Raw genomic sequence first — 15,239 nt, 5'->3', positions numbered from 1 at the left:
CACCCCATTGTCATCACCCAGTCAATATCCTGCTGCCAGAGCTGCCCCAGGACCAGGCAGAGGCTGTGCCAGATATCCTGTAGCACAAGAAGGAGCAGGGCCTGTTTGGGGGGAGACAGGGACAGGAACCCTGTGCCTAGACTCACTTGCTATCCAGCACAGCCCCTTGGCCCCTGCTGTCCCTGCAGCTGCCATGGCCGTTGAGCCACCCTCGAGCCTAAGGAATTTTGTTTTGCTGGGTATCTGAGCGGCCTCAGCACTACAGGATGACTCAGCAGCCCAGAGCTCCCTACATCTGGGTGGGCTCCCTCATCCCCCCTCCCTACCCAAGGACAAACAAGACAGCCATCCCAAGCATGTTTATTGTCACCTCAGAGCCACCAGCACTGGCCCAGGCATCCGCACACGGCATGGGGTCCAAGGACATGGTCACGTCTGACACCGGAGAGCGCCACGGGCTCCTGCCAGTTCCCGGCAGCTCCACGGCCTCATCTGTCACACACCGCGCCTGAGGGAGACACTGTCACAGGGTGTGGGGTCTGCGCCAGGGCAGCGCTGGCTAGCAGAGATGGGGAGCCCCAGCTTGCCGGATGCCTGCTGGGGAAGGGACCCCGCTCCAGCTGCTAACTGCAGAGCACCGGGGGGCTGAGTGGGCTCCGGAGCCTGCGGTGGGAGCACGAACCGTGCCCAGCCTCCCGCAGGGAGTAGCCCAAGCCCCTGGGGCGGGCCCGGTACTCACTGCGCCGCAGAGCCCCGAGGGCGGCCGGGCCGAGCTGGGCAACAGCACGGTGAGATCGGGTTCGGCAGAGCCGTCAGTGTCGGAGCGGCTGGTGCGCGGCGAGCGGCACAGGGCGGAGTAGCCCCGAGGTTCTGCCCACCGAGCAGTGGCGGGGCCGGGCCGTCTGCAGGTACCGGGGCTCGGCGGGGCGGGGCGAGCAGCGCACACGCTGCCGGCGCGGGTGCAGCACCGGGGGCCGCGGCCTTTACAGGCGGGCAGGAGTCCCACCCCGCCCCGCCCCGCCCCGCCGCAGCGGCGCGCCCGGAGGAGTCGCTTCCCGCCCCCCTGCTCCGTGCACCGACCCCGAGCGCGGAACACCGGACACAGACACGCGACTGCCGTCCGCATATTTATTGAGCGGGCCGGGGGTGGGCCGCGGCCCGTGCCCGGTGCCGCCCTCACTCCCGGAACTTCCACTCCTGGCGGCACATGGGACAATGCTGCTGCACCTGCTGCGAGTTCAGCCACTTGAGGATGCAGTGCATGTGGAAGCAGTGCGAACACTGCCCCCACACCAACGGGCAGTCGTCGCCGGGAACCTTACCTGCGGCACGGACACACCGTTAGCCCCGCCCCGTGCGCAGTGCCCGGTGTCGGTGCCGGTCCCGCACTCACAGTCGGGGCAGCAGCCGTTGAAGGCCATCCGGCAGATGCCGCAGTTCTCGTCGTTCGCCACCCACAACCAGGACGCGACTCCGTGCCAGCTCCGCACGCGCACCCGCATGTCCCAGTCCCGCTCCCGGTGCAGCACCGCCGGAAGCGCTGCCCGCCCCGCAGAGCTTCGCGCGCCGCCGCTACTCAGCCCCGCCTCTTCCGCTTCCGGCGCGGGCGCAGCGCGGCCGGAAGTGCGGGTGGGAGCGGTGCCGCCATCATGGCCGACAAGATGGACATGTCCCTGGACGACATCATTAAGCTGAACCGGAGCCAGCGTGGGGCCAGCCGGGGCGGCCGGGGCGGCCGAGGCCGGGGCGGCACCGCACGCGGGGGCGGGCCCGGCCGGGGCGGCGTGGGCGGCGGGCGCGCGGGCGGCGGCCCCGTGCGGAACCGGCCGGTGATGGCCCGGGGCGGCGGTAGGAACCGGCCCGCTCCCTACAGCCGGGTACGGACCGGGCAGGCGGAGCTTGGGGCGCGGCGGCGCGGCGGGCTGGGGTGGAGGGTCCGCGCGGGGCGGGGGCGCGGTCGCGGGCGGCCCTTTGTCCGCTCCCGGCGCGGCCGCGGGCTGCGAGGCCCTGGCGCCGGTCAGCGAGGTCCCGGTCTCATTGCAGCCGAAGCAACTCCCCGAGAAGTGGCAGCACGACCTGTTCGACAGCGGCTTCGGGGCGGGGGCCGGTGTGGAGACCGGCGGAAAGCTGCTCGTCTCCAACTTGGACTTCGGCGTTTCGGATGCGGACATCCAGGTGGGGCTCGGGGAGGCGCCGCGGGGGCCCCATTCTCTGCGCCCAGGTCGGGTGCCCGCGGGCTTGCGCGCGGGGCCGAGGAGTCCCGGCTCAATCCCTAGCGATGGGGTTTTGTAGTACGTGCGCCTGCTTTGCTGCGATCGTGGTGGTCTCGAGGAGGCTGGAAAATTCGGTTTATAGCGGTGCACAGGGGACTGGAAACAATGCTGTGACTCTGCTGGATCACGCTGAGATTAGAGAACTCACTGTGAACTCTGTGAGCTCCTGCTGTGCACAGCTGTAGCTATCCCTAATGGTACCGTGGGCTGTGGTGGTTTGTCAAATCACATTCTGTTGGGTGTCAAGGGACTCCCAAGGATGCACCCATCGATGTAACCAGGGAGTTATTTGTCACGGGAACAGCTCCCCTGCGCTGCTGCCTCGGTGTCCTGTCCTCCACCTGTCATGGCCATGGCCCGTTTGGGCTGGTCAGAGCCCTCTGTGCCTGCAGTTGGGTGCTTGGTGTATCTGCCTCAGGGCTGGAGGCTGAGGGGGGCTCCCACCCGGCTGAGGGGTGTCACAGGGTCATGAGTGGGTTGTGAGCTGTGCAGGAATTGAGTGCCACATGTGTCCCTGCCAGGGGCTCCTGCACCACAGAGCATTGCCAGCACCCTGGCCTCTGGCTCTTATGTCCTTACCAAGGAAAACCAAACCACTGCTGTCAGACTTTCCTCATTGGTTCATTCATTCCAGCATCTCCATGCACCAATCTGGCTGTGCCTGGGGAATTGGAAAGGAGCTCTGTCAGGTCACCTACTCACTGGGTAGTGTGCTGCACACCACCTCTTTTCCTTGTGTACGTTCAGATTGGGTTTAAATAAGTTCCTGTTTGTTGTAGTGAGGCTGCAGTGTGTAAAACTCAGCCCCTGCGCCTTGTGCGCAGCCAGGGCTCACCTTCATGCTGCTGCACAAGCTTCCACTGGGGTTTGTTTAGCAGCAGGGTTGACTCAATGGCTTTGGCCCCCAGCCCCATAATTTAGCATTGCCTCAGATGTGGGATTGGTTTTGTTCCTGTGCTACTGCCTCTTTATGTGGTGTGAGAGGCTGAAGGCACTCTGGTCACAAAGGAGCTGTGCAGCATTGCTCTTTGTGTCCTCTGATGCAGGAGCAGCTGACCTCAGGCTCTGGGCAAAGCTGACACAGCCTTGCTTGCCAGATCCTGTCCAGAAAGTATCTGCCAGGTGCCCTTTGCAGTTCTCCTTCAGCAGCCCTGTTGAGTGCCCTGTTGTGACTCAGGAGCAGGTTGACAGTGGCAGTGCAGTAACCTTGTTGGCTTCCCAAATGTAGTACCTGAGACACAAAATTGGTGGCTCTGTTGCTGCCTCTTTATTTCCAAGCCTTTGTGGCAGCAAAGGACAGACCTCAGAAGAGGACTTTGTTGGTCTCCATTTTTGGGGTATATTCCTAATGGGCACAAGTCCAGCACAGTTAAAGCATCATTGTCTTGTGGATCCCTTCACTCACGTGGTCATTCTCCTCTGTGAGAAAGGTGTCTGGAGTATTTTCAATAGTTGCCACTTTGACTCATCTTCAGCAAAGATCCCCAGTTCCCCTGGGAAGAAAAACAGGTCAGCATCCCTTGAATCTGCTTCACTGGCTGTAAATATACCTCCTGTAGGACGTGAACACAGAGTCCTGCTTGGTTTTGCCACTTGTGACAACTCCCTGAAATCTTCTCAATGGGCTGTGCTCCCCTCTGCCATTGGGTGTTTTTCCAGGTTGTGTGTGGGGGCTGCAGTGTTTGCAGCATTGATGGATGGGCACGCTCCTTTCTCTCATTTTCAGGAGCTCTTTGCGGAATTTGGGACCTTGAAGAAGGCAGCTGTGCACTATGACAGATCTGGTCGCAGTCTAGGGACGGCAGATGTGCATTTTGAGAGGAAGGCTGATGCGCTGAAGGCGATGAAGCAGTACAACGGGGTCCCCTTGGACGGTGAGTCTGTGTGGCCCACCTCCGTGGCCTGTTTCCGTAGCTGGCATGGAGCACCCTGCACATCCGTGTCCCTCCCCACGTGCCTGTTTCTCCCACACCCCCACATCCCTCTTGCGCGTCCGTGTCGCTCCCTCCCACTGTGCCTGTCCTGCACAGACTCACGGCTGCTCTCCCTCCCTTCAGGGCGCCCCATGAACATCCAGCTGGTGACGTCACAGATCGACACGCAGCGGAGACCAGCACAGAGGTGGGGGAACCCCTGCCCGAGCAGTGGGGTGGGAAGGTGCAGGACTCCTCTGCATTCAGTGAACCCTGTCTGGGTTCACTGAAGGCACTAAAACAGTTGCTTTTAAAATTTACAGTGTAAACAGAGGTGGCATGACCAGAAACCGCGGGGTCTCGGGGGGATTTGGAGGTGGAGGCAACAGGCGAGGGACTCGTGGCGGGAACAGAGGGAGAGGCAGAGGAGCTGGAAGAACTTCAAAACAGCAGCTCTCTGCAGAAGAACTAGATGCACAGCTGGATGCTTACAATGCCAGGGTAAGTGCTGCTTGGGCATGGTCGTGGGCTCCCCACAGCATCTCATCCTGGAAAGCACTAGCAGTCTGGAGCTGGCAGAAGAGGGAAAGCATTTTCCAGGTCCTTGGACTGAAGCAGTCTCTTTCTGAAGCTAAGCTGTGCCTTGGCTTGGGCCTCAGCTTTGCTTTCCAGAGCACTTTGTCACTGTGGCTCAGTGTGAACACAATCGTGATGGCTGAGGAACAGCCTCTGTTCTTGCCAGGCTCCATGGCCAGAACAGCCACTATGAGCAGCATCTGCAGGACAAAACTCACAGAGCTGATAGGCTGCAGGAATGGGAAAACAGAAAGGAAAATCTCCTGTGGAAGAACGGTGTGGTGTGCTGCCGGGGGAACGGTGTAATGTTGGTGGCAGAAATGAGCCCCAGCCTGGGGAGCCATGGGCAGGTTGCAGCTGTATCTGGAACTTGCTCAGCCTGTGCCCTAGCTGGGTCAGGATTCCAACAAAGCTGAGGCCACAAGGACACCGCGACAGCGGAGTTGGTGGTTCAGGACCGGGATAAGTCAGGGCAAGAACATGGAAGAAGTGGGATGAGCAGGATTCTAGAAAAAGCCTTGGAGCAGTGTAGGGGTATGGTCTGCTGTCCTGCACAGCATGGTGTGCTGTGGCTTGGACCTGCCTGTCCCTGTCCCCTGGTGCTTGGGGGTTCAGCAGGGCCAGGCTGCCTGCAGAGAAGTGGGTGGGCTTGGGTGCAGGGGGGTGCTGCAAGGTGCCAGGGCTGCTGTGAGGCACGTGGTGACAGTTCCTCCCCTCTCTTCCAGATGGACACCAGCTAAAGCGGCAGCAGTGGGCGCAGGGAAGGACTCCAGTCTTGCTCCACACTCCCGGCAGGGGCTGCGGCTGTGGCTACTTCTACCGAGGATGGGATTTGTTTTACTTTTACGTTCTGGGATAGGTTTTAACTCCTGTAAAGGTTTTTTTTAATTCTCAGCAGACCTGTTTTGTACCGAGTTATTTTTGGGATAAATTTTTCTGGTTGCCTGTTGGGCCAAGGTGGCTTTTTCACCTTTGCCGTAATAAAATAGAACCATGTCTAGAGCTGTGGCTGATGCCTTGCCGCGCTGGGCCCCGAGCCCCATCCCGCTCCCGCACGTACCGTGATGTTCTGTGCCGCTCTGCCGCTTACGTGTCCCGCCCCGCCGGTCCCGCTCCTGTCCTGCCCCGCTGGTCTCGTTCAAGGTCCCGGAGCGCTCTCCCGCTCCCGATCCCTCTCTGCCCCGCCCTGCCGGTCCCGCCCCACTCCGCCTCGGTCCCGCCCTGCCGGTCCGTCCCGCCCCGCCCGTGCGCGCCCCCCCGGGCCAATCAGCGCGCGGTCCGCGGCCGGAAGCGCGGCGGCGGCGCGGCGGCGAGTAACGGGAAGTGCCGGGCGTGTCCCGGAAGTGCGGGGGCGCGCGGGGCCTGGGCGGATCCGCGGCGTTGGCAGCGCAGCGCGGAGCGAGCGAGACCGGTACGGCGGGACCGGGCGGGACCGGCGGGACCGGGCGGGTGGGGGGCGAGGTGCGGCGGGAAGGGCCGGGCCGGGCGCGTCGCGCCGGCTCCGGGCCGCGGGAAGGGCCGGGCGCGGCCGAGGGGCGGGCGCGGGGCCCCGGGTGCCCTTGCGCGACCTTCCGAAGGCCCGGGGAGCCGCCGCCCCCGGTGGGGCCGTCCCGGAGCGCAGCGCGTGGGGCGAGGGCGGAGCGCGGAGCGCGGGCGGCCCGAGCTCCCCTGCGGCGCTGGGGCGGTTCCCGGCGGGCTTCGCCCTGTGCTCGGTCTGAGGGGCCGCGGAGGGATCGCCAGGCCCGACACGTCCTGGGGTCGGCGGCGCCTCTGGCGCATACGGGCTGTCCATAAATGGCCGCTCGGTACGGAATGAGGAACTGGGAGACGCTGTACCAGAGTCGGGCTGCTCCGTGTCAAGGCAGGGCCCTCCCACCCCGGGCGCCGCCGGCCGGGTGCGCTTCGAGCCCCGGTGGGGGTTTGCACGGGAGCCGCGATTCTTGCGCTCCCCCGCCAGCATAACCAGCGGGAGCAGCGGCGTTTTCCCGAGAGCCGGTCTGAGAGCCGTGACCGTCGTTTGTTTGTGGTGAGAAAAGACCCCGGCCGCGCTTGTTCCCTCGAGGGTTTCGGTTCCACTCTGTTGCTCCGGTTGTCCGAGCATTTTTCCAGCGTGGAGGATCTTACTCCGTGGCTGTGGAGTGGGGACAGTTTCACTGCTCTGGGTTTGGCTGCTGACACACGCGGATGGGTCACAGTTCCAGCTCCAGGTACCCACGGTGCTGGTTTGGATCCCTGGTGTAGCACTTCCAGTGGCCTTTATGCTTCTAGAGTCGTTTGTGAGCCCTCGGTCTGGCTCTGCACTGTTAACCCATGTAGGTGAACGACAGGTCAGGAATATGTCAGAGCAAAAAGAAAAAAAATCCTTTGTCCTCAGGCTGCTGAGTCCCCACTCAGCAGCAGTGTGTCCTCCCACTCCCCGAGTCCTTCCTGCCTGGGGCTGTGAGACAGCCGAGGGGTTCAGGTGGGATGAGAATTCCCTCGGATGCTCTTACAAAGCGATTGGTGCAGCAGTGGTGCCTGGATATGCCCTGGCAGCGCCTGGCCTCAGGCAGTGTCAGCTAGGCCCCTGTCCCTTCTGTGCTGCTGGTGTCCCCCCACTCCCCTGTGCTGCCCTGGGAACCATCTGAGCTGTCCCTGTGGGGCAGCCAGGCCAGGTGGGGCTGTTCCAGCTCCCCTTCCTGGCAGAGCAGACTGGGACAGGGCCCTGTAGAAACACTTATTGCTGGGTCACATTCCAGCCGAGTTCTCCGGCTGGCTTTCCCTGCGCGCGGGAAGGAGGAAGGGTGGGGACTGCTGGAACTGGCACTGCTGCGTCCACGGCTGCGCTGAGGCCTGGTGGATGTTGGAAGCCGATTAGCTCATCTGAAGATACTCTGACTAATGCTGGGCTCGCTGGTGCCATGGGATCGAGATTCCAGGGTATGGAGTCAATGGTTCCTACTGTCTGCTTGGACACGAGCAGGGACGTTCTCGCTAGTGTTTCTGCCTGGCAGGAAGTGGGGCTCTGGCATTAGCTGCTGCAGCTGCTCTGTCCTGCGCAAAACATGCTAAGAATCTGGAAGAAACTGCTGGTTTGAGGGAGCAGTGAAGGCAGAGTGCAAATTCCCAGGTGAAGATTCAACCTCCTGCTGCCTTCTACTGTGTGTGAAGGCAGGCTGCTGTGATCCTGAGGATCTGTAGGGAGCCTGCAGGATCTGTTTCTGTACTCTGCTTCCAGCACAGGCTGGGGTCTCATCCTGTGGCCGTGGCAGTTCTTGTGGGGCTGTGCTGTTCCACAGAGCAGTGGGATCCCCAGGATCTGCGGGTAAGCTGATAGGAAGGGTGAGGGCTGTTTCTCCAGAGCCAAGCCCAGCCTGGCCTGCAGTGCTGAGGGAATCATGCTGGTTCTGGTCCCCAGTGGTGTTTTCTGTCCTGGTGGGCTCCTGTCACCTTAGAAATCCCGAGAGGGTTGGGGTGGGTCATGATTAATCTCTCTGGTGCTATGCATCTTTAGCTCTGGATCACAGAAATCAGGCTAGAACACAGGAATGTGGCCAAAGACCTGGGGATTTGGGTTTTTGGTTGGTTTGGGCTTTCGTCTGTGCCCTGTATGTCATGGTTGTTGCTAAATACCAGTTTGTGGGAGGGGTTCCTCATGGGTCTGGTGGAGATGGGGCTAGTGATGCGTGGGAGAAGACTGTTACCACATGTGTTACGTCTGGGGTTCATTTGTTGAGGAGTGGCAGCTCTATGCTGACTCCAAACTGGGGCATTTCCAAACTGCCCAGGAGAGGATTCTGGAGCTTGGAGGTGAGCAGCTGCTGGCAGTCAGGGCTGTGAATGCCAAAGCTGTTCCCAGTCAGTGCAGCTGTCTCCCAGCTGTGGGAGCTGTGCTAGGACTGGTACTGTTGCTCACAGAACACTGGCTCCAGGAGCTTCAGGTGCTGGAGCAGAACCTGCTTTATGGCTCCTGCCATCACTGATCTTGTTGTCTGTGAGAGATTTTGTCTCTGCTTCGTCTGAAAATTGGAAGGTGGAGGGTGCCTGTGGATACTCATGCACAGAAGTGTACCCAGCACTGTTAGAGATAGGTGTGTGGATGCTAGTGGATCCTCTGGAAGGTGTGTTTAATGTGCTCTCACAGAAGGCTCAGTCACAGAATTTGGGAGTCACCACCAGTTTGGGACCTTGGTTCTGTAAAGCTGAAATTCTGTCATTTCCACTCCTGGAAGCTGCAGAGATCCTCAGAGAAAGGTGTGAGAGTTAGAACAAACTGCAGACCATGGGAGGTATAATCTAGCCCAGAGGCAAGCCAAAGGACATGAGGAGGGGGTCGAACAGGATGCAGGGAGGAGATGGAGCAGTGCAGGGTGTGTGAGTGAGCGTTTGCTCAGCGCTTCTGGGAGTCCTCAAGCCTGGCAGCTGTTTGGGAGAAGCAGGGGACTGGGTTTGATATGGAGACACTGGCATGAAATCTCATCAGTTGTTCATCTGTAACATGAGACTAAATGACAGATTTCGAAGACAGATTTCCACGTCACTCAGTGTGAGGGTGTTGGAGGATGCCATGTGGAAGGGCCAGCTGTTTGCTGTGCTGTGCAGGTACAGCAGGAAAAGCTCCTGGCACAGATGCTTGTGCCACACAAGGCCAGAGCCCTGGTATAGCCCCATGGTGCCCCATCATCCCCGAGTGCCTTTCTAAAGCTGTGCCAGAGTGTTCTGAGTCTTTAGAGAGTCCAAGTTGATATTTGCCATAGGATAACCATTCAGACAATGTGCCCTGTGGAGCACAAGAACTCCTGAATGTGTCATTGGCTTTTGCTGAGGATTTTAGTGGAGCGTTGGCATCACCTTTGCCCAGCCCTTGATGCAGCTGGGCATTTCCTGGGCAGAGTCCTGGGCAGCTGAGCCAGGCTCCACATCTTGTTTACTTCATTGCCTGTTTCCCTGGTTGTGTGTGCCACAGATCTTTGCAAAGGGCTGAGCCAGGTGTCTGATGCCACTCTGCCAAGGCACCTGGAACAGAGCACTGACCTGACTGAGTTACAAAACGTGAGCACCAGATCCCAGCAGAGGCTCCCAGCATTCATGCCAGTGTGAGACAGAGGCCTATTCTTAGCTGGAATCTTGTTGCGGAGAGCAGAACTGGATTTATTCTGGGCTCTGGTTTATTCCAATTGAAAGCCTCACCTGATGGATCTAGTGGAGGAAAATTTCTTCCCTGTGGTTTGGGGATATTTATATTACAAGCAAAGCACTGAGGTTGAATTTTTTTCTCCCTCTTGCCTGGGCCTCTGTGGGCTGAAGATGAGACCTGGCCTCTGGAGGGTTCTGCAGGGGGCTGGGGGCCCTTGGCAGGATTGTGTCTCCCAGGGAGCAGCGTGAAGGGCCCCAGTGAGAGTGGGAGCCTGCAGAGTCACAGCAGAGCAGTTCTGGAGAACCCTGCTGCTGGTGTGGTTGGTTGGGGGCAGTCACACCTCTCCTCTCTACTTCAGGCTGGGTCACGTGTGCGAGGATGGCGGAGCAGGAGCCAACGGCAGAGCAGCTGGCCCAGATTGCAGCTGAGAACGAGGAGGATGAACACTCTGTCAACTATAAGCCACCTGCCCAGAAGAGCATCCAGGAGATCCAGGAGCTGGACAAGGATGATGAGAGCCTGCGCAAGTACAAGGAGGCACTGCTGGGCGCCGTCACCGTGAGTGCAGGTGAGCCCTGGGATGTGTTGGTCCCTTCTGGCCTTGCCTCTGCTCCCACCAGGGAGCTGCTCTCCCAGCTCTGTGTTTGGGCAGGAGCACAGCCCAGAGCACAAAGCTGTGTCTGTGCTCCCCCATGCCCATCACTGGTCTGCAGTGTAGGGTTCGGGGACTGAAGGGTAGGGGGGCACTCTGCCTTTGTGGAGGACTGTGGGCTGGGCCCAGTGCAATGGAAGCCCTGACCCTTACAGAGTCAGAGGCTGTTTTTTGCTGATTTTCATGCTCTTTCAAGAAGTTTGCTGAAAGGACAAGGAACTCTGTTGGCCAGTGTCAGGGATGAGTGTTTAACAGCTTTTTCTCTCGTCTCTAGATCCCAACGCTCCAAATGTTGTGGTGACCAAACTGACCTTGGTCTGCGCTACTGCTCCGGGCCCCCTGGAGCTGGACCTGACAGGTGAGCTGGGAGGGAATTCCAGCCCTGCTCCTGGGCAGAGCTGGCAGGAGCATTGCTGGCAAGGTGGGTGAGCCCTCCTGTGCCAGAAGTGCTGGAGGCAGAGCACAGTGCTTGGGCCCCAGCAGGTTCTGTACCTGAATCCCAGCAGCAGTTCTGCGACACCTGGGTGTTTTGTAGAGGTTTTGTGAGGGGCCAGATGGGGGAGGCAGATTGTTCCAGCCTGCACGGTGACATTCATGGCAGCTTCGGTGACAGCCTTGGGACAAACATCTGCAAAGAAACAGTTTGGAATTAATTGCATGGTTGTGCTGCAGCGTCCTGTTGCAGGGCATTGCTTGCCTGGCTCTGACAGCATAGAGGGCCCTGTAGCTAGAGCCATTCCTCGCTCCTGCAGCTCCTGCCCCAGTTGCTTCATGCCACACAAATTCACCCCGGAGCACAGCACAAAGGAGCTCTGAGCAACCCTCTCCCGTCTCTGCAGGTGATCTGGAAAGCTACAAGAAGCAAGCATTTGTGCTGAAGGAGGGTGTGGAATACCGGATAAAAATCTCCTTTAGGGTAAGGCTTCTGATCTGGAAATGGAATGAATGGAACACCTGACTGCTGTGGTCCTGGCTTGGGGAGCCTGTGCCCTGGAAGTGGGGTTGTGCTGAAGGCATGGGCTCTTCCTGCAGGTGGGGCGGGCAGCGTGAATGGAGACGTCCTGCTCAGTCCCTGCTCCTCTCTCTGCAGGTAAACAGGGAGATTGTGTCAGGATTGAAGTACATCCAGCACACGTTCCGGAAAGGTGTGAAAAGTAAGTGCTTCTCTGTGACTTGGTGCTGCTCTGTGTACTTCCTGCTCATCATGCTGCTGTGACAGAGGCTGCCCAGCAGCTCCCCAAGGGAGGGGACAGTCCTCAGGGCCACTGGGCCCGTGGAGCTCTGCAGAGCTCCTGGGCCTGTGATGGTGAGGCAGCCTATGGTCCTGGCTGCACAGCATGTGATCCCGATCCTCCCGAGCACGTTTTCCCTCTGAGCTGGGCAGGAGGCAGATCAAGCAGGTCACAGCTGACAGCATTGCCGGTGCTTAAAGGTCACTCCCCACAGGAGGGGCCCATTCCTGGGGGGAAGGGAGCTCTGCACTGGGTGAGATTCCTGTTGTTAAGCGCTGCTCTCTGGATTGTTGTAACAGTAACAGACCTTTCATTTGCTTTAGCCTTGCCCCAGATGCAGGGGAGGCTCCTGAACAGCCTCCATAAGCCTCTTTCTGTCCTTTTAGTTGACAAGACTGAATACATGGTTGGGAGCTATGGCCCTCGAGCAGAGGAGTACGAGTTTCTGACCCCCATGGAAGAGGCCCCAAAGGGCATGCTGGCCCGGGGCAGCTACAACGTCAAATCCAAGTTCACAGATGATGATAAGACTGACCACCTGTCCTGGGAGTGGAACCTGACCATCAAGAAGGATTGGAAGGACTAGCCCTTCCTGAAGCCAAACTCCAGAGAGCGTGAATCAGACAGTGGCTACCGTAGAATTCCCCCCCTGTACCAAAGTGCTGACATTGGAACCCTCTTACCTGTCACCCCCATTATCATTTGACCAGAGAGCTCAGTTTTTTATGTGTCCCCTCCCCAGAGAATTGCTCTTTTTATGTGCCCTCTCCCCAGAGAGTGCGTTGACCAAACCATGCTGTCTGCATCTGGTCTCCAGCTGCCCGTCCTGGGGCTGTGCTGCCCCAGCGCTGAGGGGAGTGCCCGCTCCCTTGCCAGGCCCTTTCTTGCTTCCCACCTTCCTTTATTCAGGAGGTGCCAAAGGGGAGGAACTCCCGTTAGGATCTTGTGCTTGGCTTTCCTGCGCACAGCTCAGGGTAGCTACTGCCTGCAAGTAGCTGAAGATTTTTGGTGCCAGGCAGCTGTCAAATCAGTTTATTGGCTCAAGTGTTGTCTGCCTGCCCTTTCTGCCCCATCAGTGTCCTGGGCAGCTTCATTTGTGGATGTTCCCTGTAACCATGATGCCTTAAATGTGTAACATGTATCCTCTAGGGAGGGGGTCCTGCCCCTGTTACACTTTTTAAATGCCACCTGCCCTCCCTGTCTGTTGGCATGGGCTCAGCTTGGTCATGCCCCTCATGTGTTATTAGGAAAGATTCACAACTTCCCACTTCACTGCTGGTCCATTCTTCACCTGAGACAGGACATCTTCAGAGGGGAGAGGGTGTGACATCCTGGGTGACGCCTGGCCGCCCTTCCTGGCACCCCGAGCACTGGCCTGGCTGGACCCCAGCCTTGCCTGCACAGAGCCCCGAGCTCTCTGGGTGCCCCTGCGGCACAGAGGGGGCTGAGGGGCAGGGCGGTGCAGGGGTCACCAATGCTGCCATCACCTCGCACTTCTCATTGCAGCCCAGGTAGCTGCAAAGCACTGAAATTCCAGGACAGCATTTGCCTTCCTGGCTGTTTTGGGCTGAGGATGGACGAGTCTGTCTCTGCAGCTGCTCCTGATATGATCAACAAAGAGCTTGCGATGGACAAGTGTTCTGAAGCGGTTAATGCCTTATGTATCTGTTCTGCCTTTAAAATCTGTGCCTGGCCTGTCAGTAGTTGTTGCCTTGACACTGGGCCCCCCGTGCCTGCCGCAGACCCGCAGCATGCCGGCCTCCACCCTTGGCTGCACAGCTGCGGCTCTTGGGGCAAAGGAGCCCCAGGGGCCCCCTGCAAGACCCGGGGGGCTGGGCAGGCATGCGCCACCTCTGCAGCCCTCCGATTTGGATCTACCACACTGAGGTTAGAACTGGGACCAAGTACATGTGGCTTTCTCGTAGCGACGTCTTTGCCTCTAACTGCCCTCGCCCTTCCTCTAGAGAGTTTTTTGTTGATTTGATGCGTATTGTCTGTAAGTCCTAGACCCAGGTTAACAGGTTTGGAATCATCGTCTGCTTCTCCTTTTATGACAGTTAAATAAAAATCTTTGAACTGACCGTGTACTGTCCATGCTGGATCTTCAGCATGAAGTGGCTGAACAGGATTTCTGCAAACACTTAGAGCGGGAGAAGACCAGGATCTGTGGGCTTGCTCAAATGTGAAATGGGATCTGGGACAGCCCTTGCCAGAGGAGGAGAGGCCCTATGGCAGTATGTGTGCAGGATCTGTCCCTTGCTGTTGGCCCTGTTCGGCATTGCCCCCAGCGTGAGGGATGGGAGTGTGTGGGGCAGTGAAAACAGGGATTACTAAGGGGGGAGGGTCTCCTGCCAGCAGAGGAGCAGGCAAGCTCTGAACCCACAGCAGGACTGCTCCAGCTGCACACACAAAGGGAAATTCCTGTGCAGTCACAGGAATGAGGGAGGCAATCAGAACACACTCCAGGAGAGGCAGCATGATAAGAGCCTGCGGATGTTTACAGAGCATGTGGCATGTTTGTGTTAAGGATAGGGAAAGTGTGGCCATGAAAAGGTCTTTACAGAATCCATGGAGTGAGAGAACCTGGAGAAGGGGGCTCAGCTCTGCTCCTGGTCAAAGACTCACCAAGGCAACTGAGAACTTCATAGGCTCCCTCTTGTATTTGGAGCTCACAAGCACAGGCTCCTTCCTCGGGCCTTGGAAAAATGCTAAAGGTGATGGTGGAACTTGGAAAGGACAAGGGCTGAAGGCAACAGTGTGGGCCAGGCAGGAGCTGGCACGTGGCCAGTGCCCACTCCAGCAGGCACATGTCACTTGTGCCGCTTGCTATGGAGAGCAGTGCCCAGCTGTGACCCCCCAGCCCTCTGCAGTGTGGGGCCATGGAGGGCAGCGTGGGTACTGGAGCAGGGAACAAGCTCCACTCTCAGATTTGTCAGTTAGACAGAGCCCAGATATGCCTGACAGCATGAACAAAGGCCCCCCTGTGCTGGCCCCCAACAGCCACTCCGCGGGCAGGGTCAGATGAGCACCCAGCTGATGCAACCCCAGTGCTTTGGCAAGAGTTTCCACACCCAGGGTGTGGAGGCTTCTGTTAGATCGTTTTACCATGGTGGGAGGCCTGGAGGGGCAGGACAGCTGTGCTGTGCTCCAGCTCTGGGGATTCTCTGCCCGTCTCCCTCCTGTGGGATGACAGCTGGGCTCTTCTGCCCGGTGCATGCCATGAGTGCACTTGGGTATGGGTGGCTCAGTCACAGCTGGGTAGGACAGATCATTTGCATGAATTGTGGTTCCCAAAGTAAAGCCTCAGCCCCTTCTATGTGATGCACCTTCAGAACCTCGTCCAGAAGTTGGGCAGGAGCGGCCCAGGCCATTCCCCTTTCCCAGTGCTACAGCAGCTCCCTCTGACACCACAGCTCTGCGAGTGCAGCAGCCAGAGTTGGAGCAAGAGTGCTCACGCAGAACTACCCCGGGGCAAGG

General features: G+C 59.0%; 3 protein-coding genes across 3 annotated transcripts; 2 read left to right on the top strand and 1 right to left on the bottom strand.

The window, feature by feature from the left end:
* Positions 1 to 1,061: 1,061 nt before the first annotated feature.
* On the bottom strand, positions 1,062 to 1,572 carry ANAPC11 (anaphase promoting complex subunit 11). Its single transcript, XM_040081525.2, has 2 exons — positions 1,394 to 1,572; positions 1,062 to 1,322 (listed from the first exon to the last, which is right to left on the bottom strand). Exons 1-2 carry the CDS (start codon positions 1,500 to 1,502, stop codon positions 1,177 to 1,179), a joined length of 255 nt encoding a protein of 84 aa, XP_039937459.1. The 5' UTR covers positions 1,503 to 1,572; the 3' UTR covers positions 1,062 to 1,176.
* Positions 1,573 to 1,611: 39 nt separating this feature from the next.
* On the top strand, positions 1,612 to 5,764 carry ALYREF (Aly/REF export factor). The gene is made up of 6 exons (XM_040081491.2): positions 1,612 to 1,877; positions 2,044 to 2,175; positions 4,000 to 4,147; positions 4,331 to 4,394; positions 4,510 to 4,687; positions 5,488 to 5,764. Exons 1-6 carry the CDS (start codon positions 1,650 to 1,652, stop codon positions 5,500 to 5,502), a joined length of 765 nt encoding a protein of 254 aa, XP_039937425.1. The 5' UTR covers positions 1,612 to 1,649; the 3' UTR covers positions 5,503 to 5,764.
* A 305-nt stretch (positions 5,765 to 6,069) lies between these two features.
* ARHGDIA (Rho GDP dissociation inhibitor alpha) lies at positions 6,070 to 13,843 on the top strand. Its single transcript, XM_040081661.1, has 6 exons — positions 6,070 to 6,173; positions 10,237 to 10,446; positions 10,805 to 10,888; positions 11,370 to 11,446; positions 11,621 to 11,684; positions 12,149 to 13,843. Exons 2-6 carry the CDS (start codon positions 10,257 to 10,259, stop codon positions 12,346 to 12,348), a joined length of 615 nt encoding a protein of 204 aa, XP_039937595.1. The 5' UTR covers positions 6,070 to 6,173; positions 10,237 to 10,256; the 3' UTR covers positions 12,349 to 13,843.
* Positions 13,844 to 15,239: the final 1,396 nt, after the last annotated feature.

The sequence above is a fragment of the Hirundo rustica genome, chromosome 18 (assembly GCF_015227805.2).
Source record: "Hirundo rustica isolate bHirRus1 chromosome 18, bHirRus1.pri.v3, whole genome shotgun sequence".
Classification (NCBI taxonomy): Eukaryota; Metazoa; Chordata; class Aves; order Passeriformes; family Hirundinidae; genus Hirundo; species Hirundo rustica.
This window is presented reverse-complemented; position numbering and strand designations above follow the sequence as displayed.

Bases quoted from the DNA above. Each gene is read 5' to 3' on its own strand.
- ARHGDIA (XM_040081661.1), top strand. From the start codon at position 10,257: ATGGCGGAGCAGGAGCCAACGGCAGAGCAGCTGGCCCAGATTGCAGCT. The intron at 11,447-11,620 runs GTAAGGCTTCTG...CTCTCTCTGCAG, and splicing joins GGATAAAAATCTCCTTTAGG to GTAAACAGGGAGATTGTGTC. The intron at 11,685-12,148 runs GTAAGTGCTTCT...CTGTCCTTTTAG, and splicing joins GTTCCGGAAAGGTGTGAAAA to TTGACAAGACTGAATACATG.
- ALYREF (XM_040081491.2), top strand. From the start codon at position 1,650: ATGGCCGACAAGATGGACATGTCCCTGGACGACATCATTAAGCTGAAC. The intron at 2,176-3,999 runs GTGGGGCTCGGG...TCTCATTTTCAG, and splicing joins TTTCGGATGCGGACATCCAG to GAGCTCTTTGCGGAATTTGG. The intron at 4,395-4,509 runs GTGGGGGAACCC...TAAAATTTACAG, and splicing joins CAGCGGAGACCAGCACAGAG to TGTAAACAGAGGTGGCATGA.
- ANAPC11 (XM_040081525.2), bottom strand. From the start codon at position 1,502: ATGCGGGTGCGCGTGCGGAGCTGGCACGGAGTCGCGTCCTGGTTGTGG. The intron at 1,323-1,393 runs GTGAGTGCGGGA...TCCGTGCCGCAG, and splicing joins CAACGGCTGCTGCCCCGACT to GTAAGGTTCCCGGCGACGAC.